This window comes from Lolium perenne, chromosome 3 (genome assembly GCF_019359855.2).
Source record: "Lolium perenne isolate Kyuss_39 chromosome 3, Kyuss_2.0, whole genome shotgun sequence".
Lineage (NCBI taxonomy): Eukaryota > Viridiplantae > Streptophyta > Magnoliopsida > Poales > Poaceae > Lolium > Lolium perenne.
Window position 1 is genome coordinate 155,592,451 of NC_067246.2, and position 25,153 is coordinate 155,617,603.

The 25,153-nt window shown below is 45.2% G+C and overlaps 4 protein-coding genes and 1 pseudogene across 4 annotated transcripts; 2 read left to right on the plus strand and 3 right to left on the minus strand.

Annotated features, from left to right (window-relative positions):
• Nucleotides 1-2,415: 2,415 nt before the first annotated feature.
• On the minus strand, nt 2,416-6,565 carry LOC127327144 (uncharacterized). The gene has a single exon (XM_071828224.1). It carries the CDS (start codon nt 6,541-6,543, stop codon nt 4,795-4,797), a length of 1,749 nt encoding a protein of 582 aa, XP_071684325.1. The 5' UTR covers nt 6,544-6,565; the 3' UTR covers nt 2,416-4,794.
• Nucleotides 6,566-8,258: 1,693 nt separating this feature from the next.
• LOC127326940 (uncharacterized) lies at nt 8,259-9,471 on the plus strand. The gene has a single exon (XM_051353738.2). The coding sequence runs from the start codon at nt 8,362-8,364 to the stop codon at nt 9,361-9,363; it is 1,002 nt and encodes a 333-aa protein (XP_051209698.1). The 5' UTR covers nt 8,259-8,361; the 3' UTR covers nt 9,364-9,471.
• Nucleotides 9,472-9,608: 137 nt separating this feature from the next.
• LOC127326938 (WAT1-related protein At5g64700-like) lies at nt 9,609-14,741 on the plus strand (annotated as a pseudogene).
• Nucleotides 14,742-16,456: 1,715 nt separating this feature from the next.
• On the minus strand, nt 16,457-21,362 carry LOC127326930 (lysM domain receptor-like kinase 3). Its single transcript, XM_051353712.2, has 10 exons — nt 18,936-21,362; nt 18,420-18,626; nt 18,192-18,331; nt 18,018-18,107; nt 17,813-17,918; nt 17,486-17,637; nt 17,302-17,399; nt 17,077-17,215; nt 16,883-16,981; nt 16,457-16,797 (listed from the first exon to the last, which is right to left on the minus strand). Exons 1-10 carry the CDS (start codon nt 19,579-19,581, stop codon nt 16,633-16,635), a joined length of 1,842 nt encoding a protein of 613 aa, XP_051209672.1. The 5' UTR covers nt 19,582-21,362; the 3' UTR covers nt 16,457-16,632.
• Nucleotides 21,363-21,496: 134 nt separating this feature from the next.
• LOC127326931 (putative pentatricopeptide repeat-containing protein At1g64310) lies at nt 21,497-23,288 on the minus strand. Its single transcript, XM_051353713.1, has one exon. It carries the CDS (start codon nt 23,251-23,253, stop codon nt 21,586-21,588), a length of 1,668 nt encoding a protein of 555 aa, XP_051209673.1. The 5' UTR covers nt 23,254-23,288; the 3' UTR covers nt 21,497-21,585.
• Nucleotides 23,289-25,153: the final 1,865 nt, after the last annotated feature.

Consider the following 25,153-nt stretch of genomic DNA (forward strand, 5'->3'; position numbering starts at 1 on the left):
TTTAGTCTCGGTTTGTGATACAAACCGAGACTAAAGATGCCCGCAGCCTGACGCACCCGCCGCCTCCCCTTTAGTCCCGGTTTTTATCACAAACCGGGTCTAAAGGTTGCGATCGAATCGGGACTAGACGTGGCCACGCGTTCTAGCCATTGGAACCGGGACTGTTTCTAAAAATAGTTCCAAATCATATGCTCCTTGCAGCTCCGAACAAAAGACATGTTTTCTACTAATGGCACCAGTGTTCTCAGTTTTCAAAATATTTACAAATTGTACACATCTGTTTTAAAAAATCATCACATTTATTCCATAAATACATACATATGTCCTGGATATTCGTGCGAAATTTTGGTAGAAATTTCATTGTATTTTGATCTACAGGAAATAAATAAATTTATTGCTACGTATAGGGGTAGATATTTGTCAGAAATTTATCTTTTTTGTGTAGCTCAAAATTCAACATATTTTCTCCAAAATTTCTACCGTACCTTTGGAATATGTATATATATGTGGGTATTTAATTTCAATTTAAAAAAAATTAAAAATCAGAAGCAGTGGTGTTCGAGTGTGTCAAATACACTTTTTGCAAATCATCCACTTACAATTAACGTACAAATTTGGAGCTTTTTCCATGGTGTCCTAGCTTCCTTAAAGAAACACTCGATCGTATGTGCTCTCGTAGACAATTAGTACATAATCTGACCAACGCTCCCGTAAAAGTACATGCAATTGGCGACGGGGTCGATGTTGTAGTAATGTTGGGGCTGCCCTCCGCACGAGTTTTATACGCGGCTCGCACACACGATCCACCGCCCCACTCCTACCCACACGCGCACTCACACGCCGACGATCCGCTCGCCCGGGTCGCGCGTACGACGCGGCCGGCGTCCAACAGATTGACGTGGTTATTCTGCTACTCTTGCCTACGACCTAGCTCTACATGGCGGACACCAACGCGGGCACATACTCACGCGGACGCGATAGACGCACGCACGCACGTACGCGCTGGACACACCGGTCGCGGTTTATTTGCTAACAATCACCCCTAAACCGTGACCTCGCCGTCCATCCTTTTTTTTTTTGAAACCTCGCCGTCCATCCTGACGTACAAGACAACGGCTCCTCGTCGGCTGTCACGGGGAACGGCCCTTCTTCTTCTCCAGTGACGCACGTCATTTTCTTCCTCGGCGACACACGCCGAGCTTCTTCGACGACACACGCCAACTCTGCCACCGAGCTCCTCAGCGACACACGCCGAGCTCCTCCATGACGCCACGCCCTGCACGCCCCGGCTCGCGCACACGATCACGCACTGACGTGATCCACGCGGCCGTCTTGCGCTCCGCTGGACGTGTTCTCCTCCGGTGATCCGCACACCCTCGACTCGCGCCCATGCCAGGCAACGCGGCCGCCCGAGCTGCCTTCACCCACCGCACGAACGGCTTCCCTCCGCCTTGATCAGCCTGCCCTCAGCTCACGCCCATGCCGTGCACTGACGCAGGCAACGCGGCCGCTTGAGCAACTCGATCTTCTTCCTCCTTGGCGACCGTCGCCGCGCTCCACATGCCTCCAGCTAAGGCCCATGCCGCGCACTGACGCAGGCAACGTGGCCAGCCCGGCGCGCCCAGGACGCGGTCCTCTTCCTCGGCGACAAACGCCGAGTTTCTTCCATGGCCGTCGCATGGCGCCGCTACGGCCTCCGTGGCCGCGCAGCTCCTCCATGCCGACGCCACCGCGGCCTCTGCGCCACCATGCAGGTCCGCCGCGCTCGCCGCACATACGGCGTCCCCTCGCCGCCTCCGCGTCCGCCGTGCTCGTCGTGGACTGCCGCGCCTCGGATCGACAAGGCTCCGATACCAAATGTTGGGGCTGCCCTCCGGCAGCCGCCCTTCTTCTACCTCGAGCAGCTAAAAAACCCTCAAAGCAGAACAATGGAGAACGGCAGAATTTTGGCCTCGCGCTGCCCAAACAGCCGAGCTTTTTTATGTATTTCACTTGGCTCTGCTTGAACCGGAGACGCGGCTGAATCGGATAAAAAAAAAGGGGTGTCGAGAGCTTCATCGGAGAGATGGCTGGAGGTGCTCTAACTCCGGGTCCGTGCGTCTACCGCGATAGCCACGCGAGAATGATCCGACGATAGCGGGCGGCTATGCTTTGTCCCCAATATTCCCCAGCTGTCGATATCTTCATCTTTAACAAGAAAAGTTGCCCGTCTCCCCCTGATCGATTCTCCTGCTTCCTTTCCCAGTCGGTATCAACATTTAAGCAAGCAGATTGTTCTATACTTTTGCTTAAAAAAAGATTGTTCTACACTTCTACCTAAAAAAAAATAAGCAGATTGTTTTTTTATATAACATGGCACTTTATTGATCACATAACATCAATACAGAGAGTCTCTGGAATGCAACTCAGAGAAAATTTCGAAATAAAGTGTATTTTTTATACCATCAAACTTTGTGCCATTTGAATCCATCAGACCATGTACATCAGGGTATTATACAGTAGTCATCGATGCTGCATCTGCGTGGTCAGAATCCAGAGCAGTTGCCAAACTTCCGCCAGGACAACAGAAGTTTGAATTCCCAGCCAAGCAAATTCATTCCATAACAAACTACCTCGTGAGGCCAACCATTTTTTCATAAGCCAGCATTAGTTCCCAGCTGACTAGGAAAATTAAAAAACCAATCAATTCCATGGGTGTCTCGCCACATCTCGCCGGCGCCCTCCAGGCATCGTCGCTGAGGAACAAGGGCAAAACGCTCGAGTGCCCCCTTCCGGCGAATAACCACCGCCACTAGACACCTCCAAGCCGTCGAGGACGCACCACTTGGCGGCGAAGAAGCGTCGAGCTCCAGCAGCAGAAGCGGTGAGGAGCCTCCGCATCGGAGGTTGAAGAGATGCCGCCATGTCGGCCGAAGATCGCGCAGGCGATGATGTCGACCGCGTGGTTAAGCTCGTCGATGTGGCACCTAGTAGGAAGCCGAAGACGATTGAAGCGACACGAAGCAGCATCGGGGCAGTCCTCCTCCTCGGCTCCACGGCAGGTCAGGAAAAACTGCATCTCGGAGCTTCCTTTCTCCGACCAGCATCGGCGAGCAAGTTTTCTTGCGCATTGCCTAGGCAGACAAACATCTCGGCCGAGAAGAAACAACTCCGCTTCATGGTATCCCTGGAGATGAAGAAGACACGAAGCCACCTTTTTATTTGAGGAGACAATGCTACTCCTCCCCGCCTATCGCTCCGACTGCCGGAGCAAATGCAGAGCAAGGAGCAGCCCTAGGGTGCCGACAATCTAGCGGAGAAGATCGACGGCGACTCTCTGACTACGGGGCATATACACCCAACCTCTGGCAAATAGCCAAAAACTAGAGAAAACCATCTACACCCTAAGCTACTCCGGTGCCTAACCAAGACCACCTCCGGCTAGCTAATCTGGCGGAGAGGATGTCGCGATGGCCCGGTCAACTGCGGGAGAAGGCAAGAGCAGTGTGTGTGTGGGGGGGGGTCTAGAAAATTTGTATCATGCAGACTAGAATTTACCTTAATTCAGACAACAAATATGTATGACTGGAAGACTACATCAACACTGTGCTCACCGCATCCCAATACCATAGCATAGTAGGCAACTTGCAGCTACACAATCCTTCCACGATGTTCTTGTTCACCATGCAGGTGAGCTCTTGTATAAACACCGGACCACATGGGATTCATCCAAACAGTGCATTGCGTACTGTGGTACTATAGCAATTGGGGGTCTAGAAAATTTGTATCATGCAGACTAGAATTTACCTTAATTCAGACAACAAATATGTATGACTGGAAGACTACATCAACACTGTGCTCACCGCATCTCAATACCATAGCATAGTAGGCAACTTGCAGCTACACAATCCTTCCACGATGTTCTTGTTCACCATGCAGGTGAGCTCTTGTATAAACACCGGACCACATGGGATTCATCCAAACAGTGCATTGCGTACTGTGGTACTATAGCAATTCGATGCAATGCTTAACTGTAGCATTTAAATCATGCCCATCGCTAATGTGATCTAGGGCAAGATTGAAGCAATGCTAACTCTCAAACATTGTAGTCGCCATGTCGGAGGATGTAATTCTGTAAAGCAGGGGTATACAGTATGTTGTCAGACATGATTTGACGTGCCACGTGGTCAGAATCCAGAGCAGTTTGTCAAACACCACTGTGCTAGGAGCTAGATATTGCAGCCGAGCAAATTTCTGGGCATTATTCCACCATTAACTACCATTCTCCTTCCTAGGTATCCCCAAACATAGCGTAAACTTTTTGGTATAGGTTAGCATTAGTTCCCATGAACTAGTTCTTTATATCTATTTCCTCCAGCAGTCGAAACCAAATCAGGATTGCGAGGAAATATATGGCCATCTTTCAGCATATCTTGGGTCTCCAAATTGCTATCGCCCACGAAGCCATAAGCAGAAACTTGGTCAATGCACATCTCTGGTCACTGGCCACTGCTGCAAGATGTTTCATCATGCAGACTATAATTTGCCTGAATTCAAATGGCGAATCTGTATGAGAGGAGCATTGCGTCAACTATTGTGCTCACATCAATTCAATACCATAGCATACTAAACAGCTTTGAGGTAGATAATCCATCTTCCACAGCTCTTCCACACATGTTTGTGTTCACAATGCATTGCGCACCAGCATCATGAGTGATCTAATCATTCATTAAGCAATTAAGTAGACCAACCCATTCAGAGCTTAAGATGACTGGAATTCATTTGTCAAATAGTCAATTAATACAGGTTAGCCACTTAACCAATGCTTCTTGAAAGCCCATAGATGATAGATCGGCATGTCTCGCTGCTTGGGACAAAACCCAGATCTAACATCCTATTCTGTAATTGTACTGACTCTTTGGTGCTCCTGGTTGCACAGTAAGCTTTCATTAGAGTATTATAGCTCTCATTGCAGTGGACCTGGAAATCAAGAACGAACGCCTTGAGGATCAGTTCTGCCTTATTAAGAGATCCTTCCCTGCAGAACCCAGAAACCAAGGCAGCGCAAATGGTCTCGTTTGGCAGGTGACCGGACTCAATCATCTCTGCCATAACATTTTTTCCGTCTAAGCTCCTCCTCAGCCCACAAAGGCAGGTTACTAGTGCCCGGTAAGTATGGAAGTCTGGTTTCACTTGTCTAGAGCTCATCTCAGCCTTGACATCTAAAGCCTCATCGACACAATCACATTGGCAGAAGCAGTCCACAATCATATTGTACATGTCCAAGCTAGGGCTATGTCCATCCTCTACCATCCACTGGAACAAACCCCTGGCAGCATGAGGGCGCATATCCTCACACAACACACGGACCAAGCAATTATAACTCTCCAACGGGATGACAACACCGTATTTCCTCAAAGGTGCCAGCATATTCAAGCAAGTGAGCAGCCTCCCAACTTTTAGATGGCTCTCGATGACAGCCCTGAGAGCGAATCCTTGAGATGAGAGCCCGGTTCCCACCATCTGCATCAGCAGCAACCTTGCCTCCTTCACTCTCCCCTGGTTACAGTACCCCGCGATAAGAACACTATAAGCCACAGCATCAGGGCTGAGCCCACCGTGCATCATCCTGTCAAACATGCGCCGAGCGTCGCTCAACCTCCCGGCTCTGCACAGTCCGTCCACCAAAACGGTATGTGACACCAGGTCCGGTTGGACGCCCCTGGGCGGCATAACATCGAACAGGTGCAGAGCGTCCTTGAGCCGCCCCCTGCGACAGTAGCCAGCAAGAAGGGTGTTGTAGGTCACCACGTCCGGCTCAAACCCTTGCTCCTCCAGCTCCTCTAAGAAGCCCTGCGCGCGCTCGGCGTCTTGGCCACGGCAGAGCGCGGCGACGAGGATGTTGAACGTGTGCACGTTGGGGCGCACGTGGGCGCGCGCCATGGCGGCTCGTGCGGTCCAGAGGTGACCGAAACGCCCCGCGCGGGAGAGCGCGGCGAGGAGCGCGTTGAAGGCGACGGTGTCGGGCGGGAAGCCGGAAGCGGCCGCGCGGAGTGCGGCCTGGAACGCGTCGTGGAGGCGGGCGTGGCGGAGGAGCGCCTTGACGAGGAGTCCAGGGAGGGAGGGGTGGGGCGCGGTCTGGTAGGAGAGGAGCAGCGTGGGGAGGGCGTCGTGGCTTGGGTGGAGGCGGAGGAGATGGGAGAGCGCGTCGAGGGCGTGGGAGAAGAAGCGGGTGGTGGCGAGGGAGTGCGCGAGGAAAGCGAGGTGGGGAGGCGACGGCTGGAGCGGCGGCGGGAGCGCGACGAGGAAGCGGAGGGTGGGGAGCGGGTGGGAGTGGCCGGCGCGGAGCACGACGGCGGTGAGCTCTTCCTGGCCGAGGTAGGGGAGGAGGCGGGAGAGGTCGAGGGGCTTGGCGGCTTGGGGTTCGGTGGCGGCGGTGAGATGGGTCGCGACGAGGTCGACGACGGCGACGTGCGGATTCAGGGCGCGCGGCAGGAGCGAGGTCAGGGTGCTCGACGGAATGCGCGACACCGCGTTGGACATGGTGGGTGAGGCACATGTCATCGCACTGTGTAAGTTTGCAACTTTTCTCCCCTTGGGTTCGGGGGATTTTATATTTTGCCCCTCTTTACTTGATACCTCTATAATTTGCCCTTCATTACTTTGGAATGGATTTTTTTGCCCCTCTTTACTTGGACTTTAACAATTTTCCCTTTCTGAATTATTTTGTTTTATTTTGAGGATCAGGCTAAGAACCCTGGACCAATATACCCCAACGTAAATTCCGTTGTAATTCGTTTGCCCTTTTCTCATCCTGCATCGCTAATGTCGGGCCTTGTCTCAGGCCCTCCGCTGCAGCCATAGTCGAGCCGCTCCTTGTCAGCTAAGGTCGACTGGGAGGACGAGCACATAGCAAGCACATGTACAGGAAGAGCACACCGCCGCCACCACCCTCTTGTGTGGCGCCACCTTCCCCAACCTTCGCGAGCTCGTCCGCCACTGCGCGCGATAGAACAAAGAAGGAATCGATCAAGACAAGTAGGGAGTCACACTAGAGTAGAGCGGGGAAAGGATCAGCGTTTGGGGAAGAAACGTCGGTCCAACGTGGGCGGCGCCGCTCGATTTGGGCGCTCGGGACGGGAAGCCCTGGATGGTGGGCGGAGTTGAGCGAGGCCGCATCGAAGGAGGGGGGAAGGTGGAGGATCTAGGCAGTGGAGGAAAGGATAGCGACCGGTGCAGTTGGCCGGCGGCGGGGATGTGTGGCAGAGTGTCGGCGTCATGGAAGAAAACCGTTGTGGCTATGCAGGTCTAGTGAATGTCGTTCTCAGGGTCAAATACTTAGGGCACGTACAATGCGGTGATGTCAACCTTCTCTTAGAGATGCCACGTTAGATTTTTGCTTAGTTGGAGGAGAGAGAATGAAGAGATAGAAGGTTGTCTTCCCTTAGCTAAGGGATCATCTCTTAGGAAATAAGAGAAGACTATTTTCTCCATTGTATCACATATGTCTTCCCTTAGCAACAAATTTCCTACCAAAATTTAATTATTCGTATTAATTGCTAGAGATGGATGTAAGAGATAATGCATTGTATGACTCATATCTAATACCTTCTCTAGCTGATGTGGTGGGGTAAGGGAAGGCATTCCTTCTCTACCATTGTACATGCCCTTAGATGGGATTGAGGGGCAAAGGTGACCTTTCAATGTAGAGCTAATCAGTTAGAGGGCAAATAGTTTAAGCACCAAGAAATGCGGGGCAACAAAAATCCATTACAATGTAATAGAGGAGTGAGCATTTGGTGCACATGAGCACCAGTGCTCTCAGTTTTTTAAATATTAAAAAAATTATGTATCTGTGTTTCAAAAAATCATCATATTTATTCCATAAATACATATATATGTTCTGACTACTCGTGAGAAATTTCGGTAAAATTTGCATTGTATTTTGAGCTACAGGAACAAAACAAATTTATGTCTACGTATAGGGACGCATATTTGTCAGAAATTTGTTTTTTTTTTGTATAGCTCAAAATATAACATATTTTTCACCAAAATTTCTACCGTATCTTCGGAATGGTTATATGTATGTAGGTATTTAATTTTAATTTTTTTAGAATCAAATAATATGATTTTATAGCACCAGGAGCACTGGTGCTCATGTGCTAAAGACAGTTTTCGGTAATAGAGGGCAAATCATAGAGGTACTAAGTAAAGGAGGGCAAAAAAGTAAAATTCCCCCTTGGGTTCGGCCTCGCTACTCCAAACTGAAACCCTCCCAGTGCTGTGCATGACAGGTGGGCCCGGCACGCATCGTCCGTGCATCATTCCCGTCCTCTGCGGTTGCCTCCTCCCCCTGCTCCGCCGCCACGAAACAGAGACAAGATGAGCCTGCAGATTCCGGCGAGATCCAGCGGCCTCCAACGCCTCCTCCTCCTGCTGGCTGGACAATCCGGGATCCGGCGGTCATACTCCACTGGCGACCGTCGCCGCCGGGTCATCCGCGAGGCGCGGGATGAGGAGGAGGACGAGGCCTTCCTCCGCACCCTCAACTTCGGGGCTGACCCGGACAACAACCCCCTGCCCCCGCCGCCGAGAAGCCCCGACTCCTCCTCCACCGGCACTTCCCCGACTGACATCCTCAGACGCGCCGCTGCCAAGCAGCAGCAGCGTCCGGAAGGGAGCGCTCAGAAAGCCATCGGGGAGTCACTGATGGAGAAGCTTAAGCTGGGTGATGCAAGGGCCTCCGCCTCCGCCTCTGCCTCTGCCTCTGCGGTCGAGGGGCAGCAGCCTGAGCAGGAACAAGGGAAGCCGCCGCAGTCGGAGGACGCGGACGAGATCTTCCGGAAGATGAAAGAGACGGGGCTGATACCCAACGCCGTCGCCATGCTCGACGGGCTCTGCAAGAGCGGGTTGGTGCAGGAGGCCATGAAGCTCTTCGGCCTGATGCGCGAGAAGGGCGCCATCCCAGAGGTCGTCATCTACACCGCCGTTGTCGACGCCTTCTGCAAAGCAGGCAAGCTGGACGATGCCGTGAGGATCTTCAACAAGATGCAGGGCAATGGGGTCATTCCAAATGCATTCAGCTACTGGTTGATTATAGGGGGCCTTTGCAAGGGCGGCAGGCTTGATGATGCCATTGCTTTCTGCGTCCAGATGTTCGAGGCTGGGCTTTCGCCCAATGCTGCAACGTTTGTGGGCCTGGTTGATGCTGTATGCAACACCAAGGGGGTTGACGAGGCTGAGAAGCTTGTGAGGACCTTCCAAGATAGGAACTTTGCCATTGATGAGAAGTCCATCAGGGAGCATTTGGATAAGAAAGGGCCATTCACGCCACTTGTTTGGGAGGTTATCTTTGGGAAGAAGAAATCAAACAGCCCTTTCTAATCTTAGTAGTATGTGCTCACCCCTCTCCATTTTGTTTGGCACCGCCAAGCCTGCTCTCTAGTTGATGTGCTTCTACGGTTAAATCAAAATGGCTAGCATCTTGTTTTACATGATGTCCACCACCGGTCATCTGTCTTTGTTTTGACATGCAATCAGTCCTCCAACATTTATTTGCTGCTTACAACCCCAATTGCTCTGTCATTGTAAGCCTGTTGGTTGCTGTTTCGAATTCTCATGCCTCTGCTGAACAACATCGCACCTATAATTACACACTTCCTGCTAAGAGACGATAGCTTTGTCATATTGCTGCTAATTCAAGCTGTTGAGTTGCTATTTAACAACTATCAGTTTCCTGCACGATGAACAAAATTGAAACAACTAATAGAAAATACGGTCTTTCTCAAGTCTAGATTGGTTTTTAGCCACAAATGGACAGGGATGGCTCCTCTGGCAAACTTATCATCCACCTCCCATTCACCCTCCAGCCAGATCATGAGAGTACAGATTATCCTTGCTGATCTGCAAGCTAATTTATCTTTATCTTCCATTTCGAATTTACACATCAAGTAATATATCCAAATTCAGATTTATTTTTTATCCACTTGGTATTGGAAAATCTTGAACCAAGGAATTACTGGGTTTTCGCGCAAGTGTGAAATTTCGGAACCATTCTGTTTCTGTTGCGATCATGAGAAATTTAAAATTGCTTACTTAAGATAGCTAAAGAATTTAGTTATTCTCGTTATTGAAGTGGTGGAGTTTCATATCATCAAGAACACATATGCTGAGTTATTCTCCTGTAGATATATTGGCCTTGAGCCCATGGAATAGGTCAAGTTGCTATTCCTTCCTCTATCTGTTTTTCGTGATCACTGAAACAAGTGCAATAGTAAGCAGGAAGATCCAGTTAAGCATCAATCATTGCCCATGTATTTAAAGCGCATAGCCAAAATTTATTAGGGGTGATGGGAATTGTGAATCTGCACTCCCCACTCCGCGGAGCCCAGAGAGATTGTGCTGGATGATTTTGGGTAATAGGACTGTGTAACTTGCTCGTGTGGATGCAAATTAAGTCAGGAGACGTGCTCCATTTAAACGACATACCTTCTAAAAGGCATTATAGCTATGTGCTACCATTACTCTAACAGCATTGCTTTAGGAGCTGGCATTTTAATATTTAAATAACAAGCGATGTTCTGGAATTAGTGCTGTTTACATTGCAATAGACAGTTTGATACTACCACTTCCCCTATATTTTTACTCTTTCTCTGTAATGGCTGCCCTTTTCCTGTTCCACATCATACCTTTCTTTGCCACTGATTCCTCTGCCCTTCATAAAGGCGCACTGCTGCCACTAAATGGAAATTATCCTTATAAAAATATTTGATCCGAAATGACACACTGAGCATTAATCACCTAGCGGTATTTTTGTAGAATATGCCAAAATGCATTTGAGTCACCTTGAGGTTGAAGGTCAGAACTTGACCTTTTTTTCTATAGAAATATAAATGTGCTTTTGTTTGTAACTAAGCAACTGGGTTGTGCTTGACACTGACTGTTGTAGTGGCAGATACTTTCAATGTGTTACACAGCGCAAATGATGGTTGAAGTATGGCCAAATATTTATTTTGTCAAATATGTGTGACAAATTATCATGCTGAGTCTTGAAAGTAGAAACCTTTACCTGGAAGTTGAAGCACTTCAAAGTTCCCACTTCCTTTCCTGTAGGACGATGAACGACCTTGAAATGAATAAAACTGCTAGTGCATATGACTTTTTTTTCCCTAGGACAATGTTCAGGTGTTGGATGCTCCAAATCTACACTGATATGCTTTTGAGTCATGCTTTCTGTCAAATATACAAGCACCTTAGGACTGACATACCTAGTTTATTGCATTTTTTTGTTTCTTACACTGTATTTTAGTTGTTGCAAAGTATGATGTAACCAGGACTTGTTAGGACGAAAAGCTTCTGCTGCAGTTTCCTAATACTGATGAAAGCGAGCAGCTAGTGTGGCCTCTGCATAGTAAAATATATTTTGCTTAAGTGGACACCCATGTGTCATATCTGAGCAAACCTTATGACTGTGAAGGTATGATGAAGTATCCCGATACCTGAGTAGTAGTATTTAAGCAATCATCTTTGAAGTTCTAACAAGCCAGAGTAATGGGCAACACAGCACCTTATGCTGTTTCATTTCTCTTAAGGTTCACATATGGAGTTATGCAGGTTACTTCTCAAAGTTGCTTTTAACCAAGGCACAAGTATATATGTCCTTCTTTTCTACAGGCATGTAATAGCTATCATGTTCTTACTGCCCGTTGCTTTTGCAATTGAAAGGTATGTGGATTTTTGGCTTGTTATTTGCCTGGATCTGGATGTTATCTAGGGAGCATGCACTGAGGTTTATTTTTGCAGGAAAACCGCCCCACAACTGTCATACAAAGTCAGTCTGAAGCTATTTGTGCATGCATTATATGGGGTATGTCAAAGTACAAGGCAGAGGTTTTGTTCTATGATATATTCTTTTTCTCTATCAAATGGCTCTCTAGATGAACCATTTTATTTGCGATGGTGTAGACTTTTGCCATAATTTTTGTATAAGTTTGTAATGGGGGTATTTATGTGAGAAATGGTAACATAGAGTTGTTAAACATTGACTCCCTCCCTCCCACAATATAAGACGTTTTGGCAAGTCATTTTGTTAGTTCTTGTCCAAACTTCATATATGTCAAGTTCACTTATGTGCATGCATATGTACCCTTTCAATATAAAAGGTAAAAGCTTACTTTATTTACATTAATTTTCCCTCAGTTGTTTTGGTTTTCACCGTGGTATACTCATCATCTTCATCAATGGCAACCCAGCCTTTCCCACAGAGCATTTCAAGTTATTTCAGATTTAATCTATATTTTCAATAAAACAACTGAGTGCAAAAATGATGGTTCATTTAGCTAGGTTGACTGATTTAGTTTCATTGAAAATGCTATGTAAAGCTAACAACTATTTAAATTAGTTATTTGTACAATCATACTATGATTTTTGCTTACAACACCCTAAGTATTTTGTAGTTATCTTAACTGATTAAATTTTCTTATAAATTCCAAGTATGCAATATTTTACTATTATTCTAAGTATACAATCATACTATGGTATTATTTTGTTTCATTTGCACAGAATGTCTGCTTCTATTAACATATCATTTGTTGGTCTCAGTTATGCTTCGGCAACTTCTGCTTCTGCAGTACTAAATCTCTTACCAGTGCTAACTTTCTTTTTGGCTCTACTGTTGGGGTATGTTTTCTAATGGTACATGTAGTACTTCCTTGAAGGCATTTTCTTTTCTGGTGACAACTATTCTTTATGTTCAAAGAAAGAAACATAATAAGTAATTCTCCCAGGACCTGCCATATCCACCCTGACCGGGCCAAAGACAGGCCCAAGCTTGTCTAATCTGTCTGGTCCTACCTAGCTAGGTGAGCCCAATTGCGAGCGGAGTGGATGGTATCGTTAGCTGAGTGATGTGTGCAATACTGCAATGGTTGGGCTCAGCTTGTATAACTTCGTGGATAAAGGATGGAGATAATATCATTGAGTCATAACTCTTTGCTGCGATAAAGTAGCTGCACAGATTTATATTTATAGTGGGAGTGCTAGTCAGTTGCTATTGTTTATGTTCATGTGAAATTTGACTAATATTCGTTTTTTCTCCGGCTGTATCGAGTACGTAGTAGCCTGTATGATTACCTGATACTTGCTGGGGTGCTGGTACGCAGCCGGGTAAAGTATCTGTGCATCTGGTAATGGAATACCATTGTACTTCTTTGCACTAATCGACACTGGCAGTCACATTGAATTGGGCACCTTGTCAAATTTGTGTTAAGTATGTTTCTTCAGATTTTGTAAAATTTCTTTGTGGTAAAATAGGATGTAATATCCAATGGATAACTGTACATTGTTTAAAGTGAATCATTAGTAGTGTAAACATACTTATGCAGAGCTGTGAGTGCTTTGATGAACATGGTGCAGTAAGCATAGTGGGACTGAAAAAATTGATTCATCTTATTTTGTGGACAGTTTGAACTTTTATTACCAAAAGTTTGTGGAGAAATTAATAATTTCTATTCTACTTATTGTAGGATGGAGTCTTTGAAATTAAAGAGGTTCCATGGGATTGTGAAAGTTTCTGGGATAGTGCTTTGTGCTGCTGGTGTTACTGTACTGGCATTATACCAAGGACCTAAGCTCAAATCTTTCATCCACCACCCTGTTTTTCATCATGCAAGTCAGGTTGATGCCCATCCCGCAAGGAGCTGGATATTGGGAATTCTCTTGCAGTCTTTTGCGACTGCAATGTTTACTCTTTGGACAGTGTTCCAGGTATGAATATTGCTCTGCGGGCAAGAGGTTTTGCATCCAGGCATGTGTGCATGTGCAGATGCTAAATTATTCATCCTAAATTTAGCCTGCATGTTGCTTTCTAGGGCCCTATGCTGGTAGAGTATCTGCCCATGCTACTCAACGCAGCTGTTCAGGTAGTCTTTGCAACCGTTCAATCTTTTCTTATGGCTCTAGTGATGGAGAGAGACTTCTCAAGATGGAAGCTGAGCTTGGATGTAGGTCTTGTTGCGGTCATCTACTGTGTAAGTATGAGAATCCCTCTGACAGCTGCTGATCATTGATTCATTGAGACTGACTGTAGAATTAGGAAACAGAAACCTGACCTCTGTGCGGAATTACTTTACGTTCCAGGGCGTCGTTGTTTCTGCATTTTCAAACTACCTGCAACTCTGGTTAATTGACAAGTGCGGCCCAGTGTTCGTGGCCATGACAGGCACCTCTACTTTTGTTATCACGATCATTCTGTCACTTCTCATAGGAGAAGCAGTCACCCTTGGAAGGTGTGTTTCCTAACGTTTGCTTGTCAGACAGAGGAACTACACCAAATTTTGTTTTCTTGAAATTTCTTTGTTGATGAACAGTGTAATGAGTGGAGCTCTGATGGTTGGCGGTCTGTACAATGTTCTCTGGGGGAAGAGAATGGAGCAAGTGGCTCTAGGCAAGCAGCAAGGGCGTAGCGCAGGAAACGCAGCGCGATTTGATTTCGAGGAACAAGAAAGGGGTGCACCAGTTCCGGCAACGCAAGATTTGATCAAGCCATTGCCTGGTGCGAGATAAAAGACCGATATGCCAAGCTGAAACTGTGAGCAGCAAGCTTTGTTTTTTTATTGACTGTTACTGTTAGCACCAAACTTTATTATTAGGTGTAAAAAAGCTTTTGCTTCACGTCTGCCCAAGAGAAGCTGTTCCGGATCTGTTTACTGCCAGTCAACTATAGCAGCTTGTTCAGGGTTTCAGGCATATTGCTGTTTTGAGTTCCTGTGGTGCATTTTGCCTGTGCGGTGTTTTCCTTGCATGTTATGAATTGCGCATGAAAACTGTCCCTTCCAACAACTTTAGCACCAAGCTGTATTGATAGCGAACACATTTTGTATCTCGTTTGTGTTTGCTTGGTAACTATATTACCGGCCCTGATGGGGCGTGCTGGAAGCCCCGCACAAGTTGTTGAAGATTACGTGAAATCCCATCATCAGCCTGGACAATGATGTTTTGTGTCTTTCTATTCCAAGGCTAGCCACAAGGACACGACGGCATGGTTGATCGCTGTTGATATCAGAAACAAGATGCTGCCAGGAGTGGCTCAGCTCGACTACTCGTGCTTTATCCGGTACCAGTGTGCCACCGATATCTCGAACATAATATTGTTAAGCAAAGGCGTCACAAAAAAATCACATAAAAAAGCCAACATGGCTTCTGTTTTTGAAGGCCTTGACGCCGTCGTGTTTCACGGTCCACAGACTACAGGTGTTATTACAGTTTAACATTTGGACATAAGAAAAATGCAAAATAAACTACGTCTTGAGACTTCTACCCAAAGGAACTGCACGCCATCCTGTATGCTTGACAAGAGTCATGCACAGAGTCTCCCGCGAATGGACATGTGAGCCGCCACTTGGCTCCTCTGAGTGATCTCTCTGGTATTCTTTTTAGTTAAAACAAATCTCGGAAAGTGGCTTTGGCACAGGAACACCAGTGCTTTCGATTTTTGAAAAACATATTTCTGGAATTTAAAAAATCTGAAATTAAATACGTACATATATATATATACCTATTTCTAAGGTGCGGTAGAAATTTCAGGAAAAAATATATTGTATTTTCAGCTACACAAAAATAATAATTTTCTGAGAAAAATGTGAGTGTTCAAACCTATACATACAGCCAAATTTTGTTCGTAGCTCAAAACACAATTTTTATCTAACTTTCGCATGAGTATTCAAGACATGTATATGATTCATGTAATAAACTTTATAATTTTTTGAAACACATACAAATAATTTTCAAATATTTTAAAAACCAGGAGCTCAGGTGCACCAAATCTGCTTTCAATCCATGATATATTAACACGTAGTCCAGATACATCGATTAGAAGCGTTGGTTTGCTTTGAGGTCCTATTTTGCAATATGTTTTCATTTTACAGGCAAGTTTCCATTGACTAAACTAATTAATTCTTCATAAAATGGTTTTGAACCTATGAAAGTATTTATAAGTCAAAAATTTCAATAACATCACTTAAATTTATTATATATCTTATTCTTCGGAGTAAGCAAATTATAAACATATAAGTGAGACTATTTTTGTGATATCTGATAGTGGTGTGCGTTGCTAGATGCAGTTTTGCCTATAAGACCATTCACTATGTGCAACAAAAACGACTCATACCGTGCTATGAGCCGGTTTGATACATAGCAGAGCATCGACACATGCTATCAGGATAAAAAAAGCGACCCAAGTTTTTGGTTCCCTTTTATTCTGACACAATACAGTAAAAAAAGGAGCAACATGTCTAGATTGCAGGATAGAGGGAAATAGAAATTGGCTGCTTTGCTTACAGCATCTGGATCCTACGTCCACTGCACAATGCGGTGAATACATTGCAGCTGATTCACACCGAACCATTCTTTCGCACCAACATAGTGGCTGGCCTAAATGGACCATGGGCAATATGGAAATGGACGAATTCACTCGGTCACAGAACTGCAAAGGGAGCCGCATACAATACAAAATACACATTACCAGCTTTCAAGAAGCCAGATAAATTTGCAAGTACAAATATATCCAAAACTGCATACCAAGAACCACTCTCCTTAAATAAAAAAAAAACAGGAGCAAATCTTCTGTATCTACATTAAATCATACATGACGTTTGATCATCTGCCATTGAAAACACCACTAAAGACTTCCGCATCACCTCCAAGTGACGCCTCCCACTCTATGGAGGCAAAATGAATTTGAGACAGCAGTGACATAATCTCCCTCATCTCAGGCCGTTCCAGTGGGTCCTCGCTCAAGCACCGCATCGAAATTTTTGTAAGCTACATACATGATAGATGCACGATTCAGTTAACTTCGATGTTTCAGTTATTCAGTGAGTCCGTAGTGATAAGCAGTTTTACTAACCTTACACACTTCTTCTATGGGGTAGTTGTCCTTCAAGGAGGGATCTATGGTTTTCTCCAGTGAGCTCTCTAGATATTCTGTTTTGAAAGCTTTCCTCATCTGTACAGAGCATGGCAAATACTTATTGATTGGATTGAAGCATGATGCAAACGTTGGCGAAGATCAATGTGAAGAAGATATTGCAATGGTCTTACGATTGTGACAAGTGACTTGGTCTTATTGGCTTCCTTATTGTCCCGCACAAGTGCACGGAGGCCAGTAATGAGCTCTGCAAGAACTACTCCGAATGCATAGACATCAGACTTCGTAGTCATGTGAAGCTCGAGAACTGACCTGCAAGGTTGATGCTTGGTGTTACTACTACATGTGAAGCTTCGTCAGGTTGAACAAAATGTAAATCAATCCAAGTTAAAACTAACTCTGGTGGAAGGTAGCCTGGTGTTCCCACCAAACGAGTTGCAAAGCAATCTTCTTCATCGCTGCGTTCAATAAGCTTCACCAGCCCAAAATCTGCAACCTGTTATGCAGAAAATAATCAGATTGCATTTTTTTTTCTTCTTTTGAGAAGGTAACACTTGAAAGTTTATGGATTTAAATGCTCACTTTAGCTCTTAGCGCGCCATCTAGCAAAATATTGCTGGTTTTAATGTCACGGTGCACATAGCAGGCCTTTGTATGGTCATGGATGTACTCAATACCGCGCGCTGCATCCATTGCTATTTGTGTTCTTGCGGTCCATGAGAGAGGTTGATGACCTAAGAAATAACTCGAAATCAAGTCTGTAAGTATTTACCCCAAGGCTATGTTTAACCTATCAGATGTTAGAATTTCACAGTTCATTCAAGCTTTCAGAAAATACAAAGCATGTCATTTTTTTTCTAGAAATAAGAAAACAAATATAAACATGTATGAATATCCTTTTTCGTGTACCTTTTAGCATAGGATCATGTAGATGCTCACTGAGTGATCCATTCTGGACATACTCGTAAACAAGGTACAGGTGATCCTCCCCAGCAGCATAACCAATCAACTCAACCTGTATATGGAATTGCACATGTTTAAAATACTCTATTGGCAATTTGCATGCAGCCAGTCAAAATGGATGTTCATATCCTTTTAGATTGGAAGCACATACCACATTTATGTGATGCACTTTGCACAGCACTTTCAGCTCAGCAAAGAACTCCTTTGATTTGCTAGCTTTCATCTTCTTAACTGCAATCTCCTGCAACCAAGGTCACACATATAATGATCTGATGTTGCTTCAAGAATACAGTCACCTGTGGAAGATGCTACATAAATTTCTTACATGTGTACCAATAAAACCTAGGTAGACCATGCCATATCCTCCCTCGCCGATCTTCCTCTTCTCATCAAAATTAGCTGTAGCATCTCCAACCTCTTTCAAGCTGAAAATAACGGGCCTCTCTGTTTGGAAGGGATCGATGTCTGCAACCAATCAACTCAGAGTAATAAGATGTATGTGTGATTGTGTGTATAGAATATGTACATGTAGCATAAGGTAGCACAGCAGGACCATCAATTCTCTTGGATGGAAAGTAACGGCTCTCCAGGATAGCAATGCTTGTGTTGCTGGGAACTTTCTCCATCTTTTTATTCTTTGGCACTTCAATATTGGGCAGAGGAGATCTCCTTTTCAGGCGAAGTATGATGGTGATCATGCAAAGGAGCATAACTGCAGCTGATATGGATACTGCAATTATGATTGGTAAACCGCCAATCTCTAAAAATGTTTGAATCAAGCACAGAGAAAACACAAAAATATTAGCTGTCAGTTTCCAAAGGACAAGAGCTTAGGGAACATAATATCATCTTCAAAATTACTGGAAATCCTATGATGCAAAAAGAACAATTTAGATTTATTAAGCACATACTTGAATTGCACAAAAAATCTACTGCTTATCGCATTTTAGCAAATTAATAGCATGCCAATGGTACCAAAAACTTGAGAATAACTGGAATCAGTTTAACTAATTTCTGAAATTCAATGGATGCAAGCAGAACACATAGTTGAAAAGTAGCAGCAACTCACTTTTTTTAGAAGAACCAGCAATTCCCATCGGAACAAACAAGATCCAACCTGGGTTGAGAAAATCAGGATTTGTGACCCCTGGATTCAAGCTTAGTATCTCCCTTGAACCTGATCTGAACAACGTTGCGATGTTGCTCAGGGTATCTCCGAACTGGACCGTGTAAGACAGCACCCCCTCCGGTGCCGTGGAGGAACACCCACATAGCAGGTGAACCACGATTGTCTTATTTTCCATAGGAGGAAGGTTCCACGCAAGCCCACTGAAGTAGCTTCTGTTGATGTTGGCGGACATGTCATTTGGACCCTTATATTCAGTATCATGGAAGAGACCATTCATGGTGGTATTGATTGCCTCGCACATGCACGGCACACGCACCAGTAAGTCCTCCGAGCCAGAAAGCCGCCTGATGGGCTGGGTGAGAGATGTTGTCCCATTAAAGTCGGATGCTATCTGGGACAGGCTGCGCCCTCCAGGAGTCACATAAAGGTATGAGCTGCACGAAGGGTTGAAGGATGCAGCATCGCATTGCATGGGCTGCCATTGTTCCACTGGTGTTGGTAAGATTTTTATGGCTAAGCCGACGCTGGTGTGAAGGTGCTGCAGAAACAAGGCAAGGAAGAAGAACAGGGAACCATGTCTGGCCATGGGAAACTAGCAACTGGAGGGGCAACTACGATTTGGTTGCAAAGGTAGTTTATCTGGCGGTCTAGCCTTTTGGCCTCTGATGCTTGTATGGTACTTCCCAGGAGGCTAATATGTCAATTGCCAGGCAAGGCCGGCTGTAGTAAAGCTTGTCGCGGTTGTTCCTAGTTTAATCCGCTTCCCGTACATGGTTTGGAATATAGGAAAATTGGCATCATAGACCATGAAAGATTCAGGCAGGGGTTCTTCACACAATGTCCACCAACTACAGTCCAATACTCAAAAAATACAGCTAGCTGCAAACCTCATGGACTAAAGAGTCAAGCTTGTCTTTGGCTTACACCATTTGGCATATTTTGAAACGTTAGAGCTGGATTGTATGTATCCAGACCTAAAATCATATATCACCGAAAAGGACAACGTGACATGGACTGCTAGCACTGAGACAACAATTTTCATATTAATAATTTTATTTGAGACTGATAGACACACATACATATAAAATGGTGCTGTTAGAATTTGTCAATGAAGCTGCAGAGAATAAAAGTACAAAAAATTCACAATAAAACAATAATATATATAGTTGCAGCAAAAGGCATTCCTTCCAAAGAAAGTATTTTTAATTAATCCAACATACTTGCTTTGGTTTTAATTTTAAAATCTTAACCACATCATTTAACCCATAAAAAGTAAACAAAACCAACTTGGCTGGCTGCAAGTTCTAATTGTCATCTTTATTAGAGCTATGTGTTTAGTAATAACTACTACCACATCATACCCTATCAATCTGTAGCTGGACAGCCTTCTGAAATGTTGGTTTGCCATGTCAAAGTTATGATTTAGGATAAGTTGATCAACTAAGTAAAATTCTTTTGTTTTTTATAGTTTTTTATACAAAAGATTGAATTGCACGAGCACCAACACCTCATGATGGGCCATATAACCATAAACTGACAAGGCTTCAGTTGAGTATATCATTTAGCACAGCACTCCCACACAAAGAAAATATAAGGGCAACCTACTTAACCATTTAAAATGATGTGTCGGAGTAATCTGTTGTCAGTTTAGAAATACTTAATCAAACTGTGTAGCTTTAATAAAAGGAAAAAAAAAACAAGAAATTGGTAGACTCAAAGAAAGCACTACTATGTCTTCCACGGAGTTTTGCTATACTGCAGTCTCTCACTTATGGGCAAAGCAGTGATCTTCATATCACAGTACAGAATTACTACCATGAAAGCTATATAGAGGTAACAAGGGGAAACTGCCACATGAACAAGAAAGAAAATGCAGGAGCAAAATCAAGTCTGCTTCAGCTATTACTGGTCCAAACTTACTCTACTCCACAACATAAACCCTTAAGACAATGACAGACAAAATTCCATTGGTGCATAATATTATTCTTATAGATAGCAACAACAGACATAATTCTACTCACACTTTAAGGCCTTGTTCGGCAGGCCGGGTTTCAAGTGTTTAATGGTGTAATTTTCCAGGTCAACCACATGTAACACGCTAAAACACTCTAAATACCGTTCGGTACTCCGGTCTTAGATGGGTCTACCCCCTTCGATCCAATAGAGTAGGCTGAAATACTCGTCGGGTTGACAGGGTTCAGAAACGCTCCACCTAGCTCGCATTTTTTTGGGTCGCCTTGAACATCTCGTTGCTCCCGCAAATTAGCAACTGATTGAGATGCACTTCTCTCTAGAGTGGGTCCACTCCGGATCAGCAGCTGGTTGACCTGGTCAGTTACACCCCATCTACCCCAATTTTGCGTGAAAACACGTCAGCCACCCAAAACACTCTCTCAGACACACGCTAATCCACGCGTGCCGAACAAGGCCTAAAAGAGCAAGAACATGATATACATGAAATGGTAAGTTAAGCAAATAGAAAGTTTTAACGAGTTTCAGGATACTTCATTTGTATCAAATCATAACAATAGAGAGTTCAAATATACTTTGATATCTTGCATGTTCTTCGATGATGGATATCCACCAACCATTATTTCCGCACTTCACCAACCCAACTTATCCCTGTGTTCTTGTGCATACCTTCTTTAAACATCTCGGCCCTGACCTCCTCAGCATCCCACCACATCTCCTGTGATGCATACAAGTTTGAAAGCATAATCTTGTAAGCAGTCTTGTCTGGATAGAACTCAGAGAGCTTTTCAGCAACTACCCTACCAAGAGTGGAATCACGGTGGACACAGCACCCCCAAAGCAATGCACCCCACACGCCACAGTCTGGCGCCATTGGCATTGTTTGTATAAGATCATACGCCTCCTTCAGCTGGTTAAACGTTGCAAGAAGCCTCACCATGTACACATAATGCTCCATTTCAACCACCACGTGGAACTCATCCCTCATTCTCCTAAACAGCTTCCACCCCTCGTCTAAGAATCCTGAATGGCAACAAGCAGCAAGTAAAGCCGAGAAGGTAGCACTGTCAGGCCTGAGCTTATCACGAACCATCTCATCATGGACTTCAATGGCTTTCATTGCAAATCCATGAGAACCAAGGTTTGATATGACCATATTGTACATGACTGAGTTCTTTTTAGCCGTTTGGCGGAACACCAAATATCCGAGCTCAGCAAAGCCACATTTTGCATAAGCGTCAATTAGCGAACATGAGACTTTGATGTCTTTATCAACTCCAAGCCTGACTGCATAACAATGGATCTCCATGCTACAGCTGATGGTTGCTGTAGAAGCACATGCCGAAAGAAGACTAGCAACCAAGATGCTGTCAGGCCTCCTGCCAGAGTAGCACATTTGTCGAAACAAGTCAAATGATTCGTCATACTTGCCAGTCTGCAATTGCCCTGTAATTAGCGAAGACCATGTAACCAAATCCGCATCCTGTAAATCACCAAACAAGTTTTGGCCAGATTCCATGCAACCACACCTGAAATACATGCTAACAAGTGCGCTTCTCACATGGTGTCCAGAATCATAACCGCCCTTGATACACACTCCGTGAACTGCCTGACCAAACGCAAGTGCTTCTCGATGACAGAAGGAGGAGACCAAGCTGACCATCGAGTAGCCATCTGGCTCCTGCCCGGCCCTCCGCATTGCAGAAAAGAGCTGAAGCCCGTCCAGCCACATTTGCATGTACCCATAGCCAGACATCATCGAGTTCCAGAGAACCAAGTCCGGCTCATGCAATCCATCGAACACATGGCGGGCACTGTCCACAAGCAAGAACTTGGAATACGCACTAACGAGTGCGCTGCTGACGACGGGATGGGAGGAAATGCCGGAAGAGGACGCAATACCATGGACGATCTTGGCCGTGCCTGGGCAAGAACAGTCGGCGCATGCGCGGAGAAGGCAGGCGAAGGTATATGCGTCGGGCGGAGTGGCGGAGCGACGCATGCTGGCGAAGAGCGTGAGAGCGGAAGGGAGGTCTAGGCGGCGTGCGTGGGCACGTATGACAGCGTTGTAGAGAAGCGCTGATGCAGGACGGGGTGCTCCTTCGAGCAGGTGGTGCGCGGAGGTGAAGTCGCCGCCCGCAGCATAGGATCGGAGGAGAAGGAGGCGGAGGTCGTCGGAGATGGAAGGGGAAGCCAAGAGGAGGCGCGCGTGAACCTGCTTCGTGCGGGAGAGAGGGACCGCGGCGCCATTGGCGGCCTTGATGAAGAGCGCGAGCTTCCTGCGCATACCATGGACAAAAGAAGACTGCTTCGCCGGGAGCAGATCAATAGAAGCTAGAACTTTAGTCAGAAAAAAGAAAGAAGGGACCACACAAATATGACACTATGTATTTAGGGCTTAAGATCCCACTTCTTGAAGAGGAGGCTACTTCCTCATCCGAACCTACTTTGAACCACCCGAACCTAACTAAATGTGTGAAGCAGCACCTCTAAGACAGTGCATTGGGCATGCCCTAAGGAATTGGATTTATTTATTTTTTCTCAAAACCAAAGAGACACTAGCTCTACCAAGCAGAGAAATGCTATTCTACCGTGCACGAGCAGACTCCCGTGCACGGGGTCCATTCACTTTTTTTTAAGGGGTAACAGTTGCCTTTTATTCGACTTCAACAACATCTCGAAGTCACAAGCCCAAAACATCAAACAAAGCACTTCTGGTAACTTATGAGTTGTGAGCCTCGTCATTATTTGACCTCATACTCTCAAACTTAAACTTCAAAAATCTGAAATTCCGACGAGACTCGACGATCTCAGTGGTAATGTGTGAATAGACTCCCATGGTTCCCTGGTCTAGGGTTTGAACCATGTTTTTGCAATCTGATGCAACACGTACACTGGTTGCATGGATATCCTCGCCTCGTCGCATCCAAGGGCCTCTAACGTCTGATTAATTGCTCGTATAGAAATTTTGCGTGATTGGTTGCTTGCATGGAAATTTCGTGTTTCGACCCGTTGCGCGTAAATGCCTAACTACTACCGTATGAGTGGGAACAAGCATTGAGACAACTTTGGTACTTTGTTTGGATGCCAATAATTTCACTTAAGCTCAAGTGGATAGACGAGAAACACTTCGTTTGGTTGGCCACATGTTGAGGAGAATTGTGGTTAACTAAACTAGTTCAATCATAATCGCCTCTAATCTGCCTAACCATTCATCGATTCGTGATAAGGTCTACATGAAAAAGATGTGCCTCAATGTTGTGATTTCATTTCCGTCGTTGGTTCGTCGTTTCGTCGAGTGTTTCAAAATTGGTTTCGTGTTCTATTTTGAGCCATTTGTGGACGATCTTAGTTAATTTTTAACACACGATTGACCATTTCAAAAAAAAAAATCGAGAAGTAACTTCACCTCACCATTTCACACTATTTTCGTGTTTTAAGTTTTCGGTTTAGATATTCATAAATGAGTAGATCTACGAACAACGTACAGTATACTTGGAATACGTAGATATACTCGTATACGAATGTCAAAACCGAAAACTTTGAACACGATAGTCGTGCGCGACAGTGAGATGAAGCTACTCGTCGAAGAAATTTTTAAACACACGAACAATTGCGATGAATTTAACTAAATTTGGCCGAAACAGCTTCAAACGGGACACGAAATTGCCATTCAAATACTCCACGAAACCAAAAATCGTTCATTAGAATAGATTCGTAACATCAATACGCATCTTTTTCGTGTTCATCGTATTTTAAACTGACCCACCGGTTTGTAGATTTGGGGGATTAAAATGATGCAGATTAGTGTCCAAGGTTACCTAACATTCTCGCACGCCTCCAACCACGAAGGGCCCACCTTTGCGCTCTCCCGAGCCTGGCCCGAAAAAATGGTCAAATCGAGCGTTCCTCGTGAATCAACTTTTTTAGGTGCTTTAAATTCGTGTGGTGTAGGAAATCATTAGCCCGTGGACAACCAAACAGTCCATTTTCGTTACCCCCTATGCAGAAAGATCTTTGTGTGCAACCAATCATGTCCTTATTGCGTTCCGTTGGATGCATTTGGATCGAGGCACGATGCACCTTGCCTTCAGAAAGGGACGCGATCTCTGTCCAAAATCATGTGCGGACCTTTCGTGCCCCAGAGAATCGGGGCTCTCCTAGCAAGGAAGCTACTATCTCCGTTT